This window comes from Rhinoraja longicauda, chromosome 5 (assembly GCF_053455715.1).
Source record: "Rhinoraja longicauda isolate Sanriku21f chromosome 5, sRhiLon1.1, whole genome shotgun sequence".
In the NCBI taxonomy this organism is placed as follows: domain Eukaryota; kingdom Metazoa; phylum Chordata; class Chondrichthyes; order Rajiformes; family Arhynchobatidae; genus Rhinoraja; species Rhinoraja longicauda.
In genome coordinates, this window is record NC_135957.1 from 37,761,998 (window position 1) to 37,772,112 (window position 10,115).

General features: G+C 36.5%; 1 protein-coding gene across 3 annotated transcripts in view; it reads left to right on the forward strand.

Annotated features, from left to right (window-relative positions):
* atad2b (ATPase family AAA domain containing 2B) overlaps positions 1 to 6,407 on the forward strand; it is a 101,393-nt gene extending 94,986 nt beyond the window's left edge. For all 3 annotated transcript variants that reach the window (XM_078399300.1, XM_078399302.1, XM_078399301.1), the window contains one exon: positions 4,496 to 6,407. In XM_078399300.1, coding sequence (XP_078255426.1) covers positions 4,496 to 4,537 — 42 coding nt within the window. In that variant the 3' untranslated portion in view covers positions 4,538 to 6,407. The remainder of the gene's footprint in view (positions 1 to 4,495) is intronic.
* Positions 6,408 to 10,115: the final 3,708 nt, after the last annotated feature.

Here is a 10,115-nt window from a genome sequence, read left to right on the forward strand (position 1 = left end):
GAGGTGCTGTTCCTCCAATTTCCAGTGGGCCTCACTATGGCACTGGAGGAGGCCCATGACAGAAAGGTCAGACTGGGAGTGGGGGGGGGGGGGGGGGGAGAAAGAGTTGAAGTGCTCAACCACCGGAAGATCAGGTTGGTTAAGGCGGACTGAGCGAAGGTGTTGAGCGAAACGATCGGTGAGACTGCGTTTGGTTTTGCCGATGTAAAGAAGTTGACATCTAGAGCAGTGGATACAATAGATGAGGTTGGAGGAGGTGCAGGTGAACCTCTGTCTCACCTGGAAAGACTGTTTGGGTCCTTGGATGGAGTTGAGGGGGGAGGTAATGGGACAGGTGTTGCATCTCCTGTGGTTGCAGGGGAAAGTGCCCGGGGATGGGGTGGTTTGGGTAGGAAGGGACGAGTGGACCAGGGAGTTACGGAGGGAACGGTCTCTGCGGAACGCAGAAAGGGGAGGGGATGGGAAGATGTGGCCAGTGGTGGGGTCCCGTTGTAGGTGACAGAAATGTTGGAGGATGATTTGTTGGATACGCTGGCTGATGGGGTGGAAGGTGAGAACGAGGGGGATTCTGTCCTTGTTACTAATGGGGGGAGGGGGAGCAAGAGCGGAGCTGCGGGATGTAGAAGAGGCCCTAGTGAGAGCCTCATCTATAATGGAAGAGGGGAAGCCCCGTTTCCTGAAGAATGAGGACATCTCTGATGCCCTTTATGTTTCTTTATGTTTCAAACCTAATAAACCTAATTACATTTTGACATTAAATCTCCATGTAAATGATTTATACTTTTTTTAAAAGAAAGTATTTTCTTTAATGTAAAAAATGTCTCTAACCGTCAAATCTTTGATACTTTTATTTCAAATACAACAGTATGTGTATTTAGTTGAACTGTTATTTTTTTAATTGGGAATAATTTAGGGGAATAATTTAGGCAGGAGCTCATTAGAGGGAAACTGGCCATTGCATTTCAAAAGTATCATGTTTATGAGATAAATTTTCTTTTCTGGTTGTGTTTCTGGGCACACTTATGAATAAAATTCAATTCAGTGAGTCATTAAAGAATATTATTGTCATTATGTTGTAATGTAGTATTTGAAGATGGCCTATTAGCCATTATTCACAATGTTAATTAACATCGAAAATAAGTACCATAACTTTAATGGAAAAATTAGGAATATTAAATCGTGCACAGCAAAAATTGTTCCATTGCCTATCAGAAAATATCTATTACAATTTCTTAAAGACTTGGTTGATTACTTTCCATGTGATAATTAAGTTTATAAATATTCTGTTAATACTCATTTTCTTATAATGCTTAATATTGACATATAGAGGTAAACAATTTTTAGAATAATTTAGCTGATTAAGGAAAGCAAACATTCAAGAGTAATGGGTTGGATAACTCTTATGTTTTATAAATTTTAGGGAGTGCTTTTGAGGGCTCCACATCTGGTTTTGTCGGGATCACATGCAAAGGATGAGACTAAGTTGTTAAAAACTAGAAACAATTTTGACATAAGTGTGACCCTTTCAGGTTGGAGAGAAGTTATAAAGTATTTGGTCATTGTGATGGAAGAAAACGTTCAATTTTGCAAGTGATAACATCTAAGACTGTAAATTGGCAACTCCAGGGATCTGAATTTGATCCTACCTCAGATGATGAAGAGTTTGTGTATTTTTTCCTATTGATTTTCCTCTGGTTGCTCCATTTTATTTCCCTTGTCCCAAAGGCTGGTGAATTAATTGACTGTGGTAAATTACTCTTTACCACAGGTTATTGGCAAAAATAATCAAAGAGAAATTGATGGGCTTGTGTGAGAGCAAATAAATTACCGGGGTAGATAGAAACAAGGAAAGGGGCATTGGGACCAATTAAATTAATCTGCGGAAGCTGAACCGCATGGCCTTCTTTGAATTCTTGTAAGATAAGAACAATATTGATGCAAATCCTTATCTTGGATTCGGTCTAAATTACAATTCATGAAAAATCATTGCAATAATACAACAGATACAAGTTAACCATAAAATTCAACATTGGAACTATCCCATCCTGTAATCAAGATCACTTTCCAGACAGAAAGAAGGTACATTTATAACAGAAGTCGGTGGTCATCTTGATCATGTTGTTTTGTGTAACATGAGGAATATAATAGAAATGTGAGAAGCACAGGCTGTTAATATTTGATTGTTTGATTAGTTCATAACAAAGACTTAAGTTATCAAGTAAGTTTGTTTTTGAGTATAGCACCTTCGAGGATTATTGAATAACATACCCCTTTCCCTTTGCAACATGAGTTCCTCAGTTGAAATTAGGCACTAGTGGAAAATTTAAGATTATTTGATTGTTTAATTAGTTTGAATTGAGGCATTGTCCCACAAACGTTTATGTTTCCCAAGTTTGATAGAAAGCCTGTTCATTTTAAAGTGCAGATTGGACTAAATCTGAGAATCAACTATTGAAAGGGAGTTCTTTTGAATCAAATTGATGTAATGCCAGGTAGTGGAATTTTGGCCCATTAATCTATTAATTAAAAAGGGCTGGTCCACAGTTCTCTGGTTTCATCATTCTGGAGTTTGATGGAACAAGAGACAGTTTTTCACTCCAGATTCCATGAAACCCGGAAGAAGCAATCAGTTGTGATAATCAGGCAGCAACAGATAATGGAATCTTACATGAAAAAGCAGAACAGCGGCTTATTTTGCCCCTCTTTAAGCTCCGGGAGGAGGCTCCTTCAAAATGACTCTCCCTATTATTGGTCTTGAGAATATAGATCATCTAATTCAGAATTTTTAATATCATTTCTTAAACATGGGTTTTCACACATGCCAGGGACTCAGCTGACTTCATTAAAGAGGTAGGTAATCAAGTTTTCAACAAAACATTTCATAGAATTTTCATACAAAGTTTAGTATTTTTCCTATAAAATATCATAAATGCTGATATCTCCCACCCTTCCAATGAATATTTTAATCCTATGTAGTGCCACCAGCAACCTGACTCAGTTAGTTCAATGGTATTCATTGGCTTGTACAGGATATGTAAGTTTTGTATCATCTCTCCTCTTGCATTTTTAGAGTAAAATATGAAAGCATTTGCTTTGCTATTAGCTAGAGCTATGTATAAGTCGCATCCCAGACAAACTTTTTTCGAAGATATTGTGTTTAAAATATTGCCTGTATGATCGTTCACTTTCCTTACAGTATGACGTTGAACTGGACCTCTGATTCAGTTCACACACAAAAAGGGTAATGTTTCTGGTTTGAAATTTGAATACTGTTTGAAAAGGTAGCATTAATAACTGTTTCCCAGAAAATGAAGAACCTTGTTCAATTGTCAGGTCTGGCTCTATTTCAAAATGTTGATTCAGCACTATATAATTGAGTTCCTTAGGGTAAAATAACCCAATTTATTGTAGTTTTCCTTTGTTTAGCCAATTCTACAACTCAACTCAGATTGTTTCAGTGGCTCTGGATCTAATTGTTGCTATATGGACCTGAACAAATCTGTGAAAGGCCTGCCAGCACTTGGCCCCAATAGCTTTGGCAAGGAATTAAAAAATATGAGCAAGAAAAATCATTGTTATTATCGTGAGAAGATAAAGCCTTCACACATAAAAAGACTTTTGCCGGTTTCAGAAATCAAGTTCATACAAATTCCAGGGTCAATTATATTTTTTGGATGAAAGGCATTTTCCCTTTGCCAATTCCTCAGGGAAAATATGTCACACAAGCCCCACCTTCATGTACACTTTACACCTGGTGTAGACTTTAATATACTGTGAGGATGAGGTCAAACATCTGACATTGTGAGCTTCAGATGGCGCAGCAGGGCTTCTAATGGAATTTTAGATTCACTTCTGTGCTGACTGCTGGAAATCTGAAATGGAAAACATTGGAAATACTTTGCGGTTCAGGCCATGTCTTTGGAGAGTAATAGACTTATTTTTCAGATTGGCTACTTTGTTGAAATGTTCTTAATCTCTGCACAAAATCTTGCCTGATGTGCTGAATATTTCCAACATTTTCTGGTTTTATTGCTTCTACATCTTTTAGTCCAAATATTATTTGTGCAATAAGTTGCAGAGAGTACTTGCTGATGATAATGCACCAATGGAAACGGGGCTTCAACGAATGTGAGTGAATAAAGAAACCTGCAGGGTATCACTTTATCCAATGAGATTGAAGAATTGTAGAAATACAGGGGAAGGGCAAGGCAGAGTTTAATTTAAAGTGCAATAATTCCATGTGAATTTTGGTATAAGAAAAAGAAAGTGCATCTCATTGTTAATACTTTAATGTACTTTAAAAATGAATTTCTCTATCATCATCTATTAAGTTTGTTTTTCTTTATTGGAAAGAATGATTGTTTCTTTTTTAATTTGTGACTGACTTCACTATTTACTTTACTGTAGGTTTCTTTGCCTGATCAAGCAGTGTCCTGGCTTAGCTGTTGCGGAGTTCAAAAATTGTGTACTGATAATTTTTTTTTGATTGATTTAGGAAATGGAGAATCTATTAAAGACCTTTCATACATTCCTGTGAACCTTTGAAGAGGAACAGGTTCATCACATAAACTGCTTTCAAGGAAGCAGTCTTCTGAGCCATTCAGCAACATTCAGAGCCTTGGTCTTAATCTTTTTTTTGTGAATTGGTGCTATTGTCTCAGGTACCTGGAACAGACTAGCCTACAGAACCAAACTGGACTTCATTAAGATTACAGAGTAAAACCACTTGCCATCACTGTTGCACAGTCTGGTGCTATAAAATATAAAAGTGGTTCATATTATCTTTCTCCCAACGTTAATTTGCCATCAGTGAATGCAATGAAACAGAACTTCTTAATTTAAGAAACTGGATGGAGTGATTCAAATATTGTATTGATTTTTTGACAACATTTAGCTTAAGACTTGCTTTTTTATTGATGGATTTTGGAATTTTGAATATTCATTTTGTAGTGGATTAAGCCCTTAAGCTTGCGTCATGATATAATAGCTGGAGTAACTGGATGCAATTTTCAGAATTTTAATGCCACTGACCGCTGTAATAGTGTTGTCTTTATTCCTGAATTGAAGCTGGCATTTTGTTTCCTTTTCTTTCACAGAATGTGACAGAATTTTACACATATTTGCAGGTCCAGAGTTACAAAAACCCACATCCACTACAGCCTCTTCAAAATTTAAGGTGCATTCAATAAAATATGCAAAACATGATAATTTTTACAAATAAACAGTAATCTTGGACTACTGCAGCTATATTGTTGAGCTACCTCAGCTTTTTCAGTCACACAGTTTACCAGTTACCATCAGTGTTTACTGAATACTGTAATAAGTGTGTGTGTGCTACAGTTTACTTTCTAAAGCTAAGGTACTTGATTATAAGATATTTTGCAATCCTCACTCAATTTGCAAATTTTTGCTTCAAGAAACTGCAGTAATCCAAAGTGCTCTTCAAAATTCCCATCTGAGCCTTCGACTCCCAACTTGAATAAATTTCAATAAAATGACTGCTTGGGACTATCTATCTAAAATGTAGAGAAATAAAAGTTTGTAGAAATTTAATAAGACATAGGAGCTTGCATAAATTTCATTAACATATGTTTTCACAGTGATGTTTTCCTTTCCTATTTATTGAAAAAGTATAATCGCAAGAGGGTATTTTACAATCTAAATTACACTAAACTTGCAGCAATTTTTTATGGAGCAGATTTGGGAAATTATTACAAACTGTACATTTGTTGAGAAACATAGCTGAATTTTGTAGCAAGTTTCTGATAAAAAGGGTTGAATAGGTCTCAGGAACTGCTGCGTCCTTACTGTTTTTGAAATGAATTTGTTTGTTCACTATTCCATTTGCAATTTAACGTCCTGTGCCAGTAGCAGCATTGGTAGCTTTTAATAAAATCCAGAAAAGTTTTTACAAGTTACCAAATTTATTAACCTTTTTCGATCTCCCCACTCCCCTTTGGCATTGTTTTATTTAGATTCCTTTCATTAGAATATATTTTTCGTCATGCACGTTTGCTTTATTTCATGTTTCATAATCCCATCTCCACTGAATATGAGAATGCCAGGTCATGTAGATGAACATGGGATTCATCATAATATAAGCTTGAATTCTTTTGAAAAGCAGCATTGGCAGTTGTATTTGTACATTTACTTTCTTAGTCTTTGGTGTCTTGTTTTGGTTTCCTATAAAGGTGTGTCTATTTTTGTTTGAAATGCTTAGCTTTGCAACATTAACTATGCTATATATTGAATTCTATAGTTATTGAGCATTGTATTAAAATGACTTTCCATTTCATATTCGTATGATAATAAGTTATTTAAATGTTTTGATTTTGAACTTTTGGAATTTGGAACACTTTTACTGTAATTTGTAAGCCAACTGCTGTGAAATACTTGAATAAAGGTGAGAAGCAAGAACATTGTTGTCTTTATTTGTTTCAAATAACGTAGACAAACTATATAATCCAAAGATGACATCAGCCTCAGCTAATTCAATGAATCTTGACATTTATGAGAAAATCTAAACAGATTACTTTTCACCACCCATAGAATTATTGAATTGTGTATCTATGCTGTCAAAGCACAGCATTTCTAATATATTGCAGGATCAGTCAGCAGAATTATATTTTTCTTATCTGAAAGAATAATTCTGTGGTTCCTCACCTTTTTTTAAAACAAAGCACAGATTTTGTGGTCTTCTATAGATTTACAAATACCTTTCACCTAGTGTATAAAGTTTAGACAAATGTAAACCCCAAATGGTGGATGAAACAATGTTTCACTGCTTTGTGAAATCACCAATTTTGGCATGTCCATGGCTATTCTGAACAACTGGGTAGGCAGTAAAGAGAAATTCTTGATTTACCTGAGGTTTATGAATATATGGAGTAAGAGAAAGAATAAACCTTGTGTTTGTCTGCCAGTCAATAAAAGTGCAGATAATCTTCACATCCAAATTTCTTCTGGACGATTGGATATTATTCCAAATACTATTTCAACAAACTTCCAATACATTTTTTTGTTGAGATGTTACATAGTTATCTAAAATTTTCCAGCAAACTTGGTTTGTTTCAAGGGAGTACTGGAAACAACCCAGTGAGTTTCAAGTGAACACAGGAACCGGGTGCCAGTGAGTTTCAAGAAAGCCCAGCAATCTGTGAGCAAGATATCATTTGGATTTCTGAACTATCAACAATTACTTAAGTTTCACTCAGTCAAACTGAGCACATGTCGCCTTTGCGACTATCCTTGACCATAAAACATGGCCTATCTCTTTGCCTCCATATATGATACCTGACCCACTGTGCTCCACCAACAGCTTGTTCTTTTGCTCGACAATTCAATGAAACCTGAATACTTGGTGACATGCTGTTAGCTAAAATAAACTATCTTGATAAAACTTTGATTTCAAATTATAGTATTGATCTTCATTGTGGAACTGACAACACATCAGATAATGTTGGACCTCGTGAAATGTGTTTTTATTTGTATTGAAAAAACATTAAGTTTAGAATAGATTCAATTCTACGTGCAACTGGGCTTTGATTCTAATGGTAGATTAGCACATTTATTTAAATTGCTTACAGTTTCAATATGTCAAATTCCTGCATTTGCTCATTGTGAATTTGCTGCATTGTGCTGATACAGATCTGGCTGGAAGAAGGAAACAGAGTGTGCATACACAAACCTAACTGCTGTATTTGGTGCGTATCCACAGAGGTTTTATTCTAAATTTGCATGAATGTGTTCAGATATTTATAATGTATAATGTCATTCTATAAATTTATAGTTAACAGTTAAAGGGGTGGGGACAGGAGGATGTTAATGGTGCTAGATCACTTTGAAAGGTGGCCAAAATGTTGATTACATTGAAGGTGATGGAAATTAAATTATGAACAGGGAATGTTTGTAGATTTTCTCAGGTGAAGGATCAGATAAAGAGAGGATTTACAGTGTGTTAATGATTTCATTCTGACACCAAGACCAAAAGAGAATCAGAATTTCACAATCCTTCATCTGCTCCATTTAAAAAAGAGACAATTGTACGGTGCTGCTGGAATTTACCTAATTGTTTTGTGCATTATGTGTCCATGTTATTACACCATCTGCTTATCTTTGTCATGTGCTCTTTACATAAGTTAACTGTTAAATAAGTAGTTTAGCGCCAGGATCTATTCTAAACATAAAAGGAATTCCTGACGATAGAGTAATCTTGTGGCGATCAACTGGCCACAATCTTCGGTGACATCTTCAACCTCTCGCATCAACTGTCTTCTGTCCCCATCTTCTTCAAGGAAACCGCCATCATTTCAGTCTCCTCCGAAAAATAAAGTGACCGGTCTCAATGGCTACTGCCCAGTACTTCTTCCAACGACCATAATAAAGTGCTTTGAAAGAATGGTAAAGGCCTACATTTGTGCCAGTCTTCAAGACAATGTAGACCCCTCCTGCCAATTACACACAGCAAAAATAAGTCTACGGAGGACACCTTCTCTTTTGCACTACATTCAGCCCTGGATCATGCTGACAATATATGTGGATGCTATTTATTGACTACAATTCAATATCAGTGTCTTCAACACTACAAAATGGAATAAGCTCATCCCTAAACCTCTGAGATTTACCCTTGGGGCCTACATCTGCAACTGGCTTCTTGATCTCTGGACCGGCAAATGTCAGTTAGAATTGGCCAGAGCATTTCCTGAATCTTGACCCTCAACATTGGTGCCCCTCAAGGGTTGTGTGCTAAGTCCCTTGTCCTACTCTCTGCACACCCATGACAGCATGGCCAAGTCCAATATCATCAATCTTCAAGTTTGATGATGATACCACTTCAACAGCCAGATCTACAACGATGATGAACAAGAAATAAATTGAGAACCTTCTGTCATGGTGCAGGCCAAAAAAACTAGCCCTTAATATCAGCAAGATGAAAGAGTTGGTTGTTGATCTAGGAAGCATGGGAGGGGAGGGGAATGCAACACAACTCTGATCCCCCTGTCATCAACGGAGTTGCTGTACAGATGGTTAACGATTTTAAGCTCCGAGGCATCCATGTATCAACAACCTAATCTAGCCCCTTCTCTGAGGTGAAGATCAAGAAAATGCATTGACATATTTACTACTATAGGTGGCTGGTAAGATTGCATCATGTTGGAGGATTCTCAAACATGCACATGCACTACAGAAAATATTCTAATGGGATGCTTGTCAGCCTAGTATGGCAACTGCTCTGCTCAAAGATTGGTGAACACAGCCTAATCCTCCTTGGGATTGTCACGTCCTTCCATTCAGTCCATATTCATGGTGTGGTATCAGAATTATTTGAATTCTATTGAATAAGAAAAACAAAATTAAGTTTTGGGTATGTCCATTTTTTAATGCACAAGACCCTTTATATATGAGATATATGCCTTTAACGTAGAGAAATAAATTCCAAAGCACTTCCCATAGTTTGAACATTCAATGTTATGTTTAACCAGAGGAATTATGTTACCTGTGAATAAAAACCAAGGGTCTTCGGGTGGGAGGTGGTGAATTTCGGAATATAATTGTGGAACCTGAATCCAAGATGCAAACATTAATGGCATGGGAGGGATACACAAAATCTCATTCAATTGGGTTGGTACATTTTCCTTCTTTTCCAGTTCCATTGAAGTCCTCAGCCAAAAATATTAACTCTCTTTCCACAGATGCTGTGTGACCTGCTGAGTGATTCCAGCATTTTCTATTTGTATTTAAAAGTTCATTTGTGAGGCTGGATAAGGTTATAGTGGCAGGGAGGGTATTTGGTTATGAATGGATTGAAAATTAATGTATGTTGAAGTCACAAAATTTCATTTGTGTTTTGAAGCTGTTTTAGTGTCATGCTAAAAATTGGAGAAAAAGTCATGCAATTGGAAAACAGCGCAGCATGTTCAAGAAATTTGAATGGAGATGGAAGTTGGAGAAATGGTTGCAAAGACAGGGTCTAGAGGTTTTTTTAAGGGTCATAATAACAGCTCATAAGTGATAGGAGTAGAATTAATTCAGTGGATATCTTTAAGGCAGAGATAGATAGATTCTTGATTAGTACAGGTATCAGAGGTTATGGGGAGAAGGCAGGAGAATGGGGT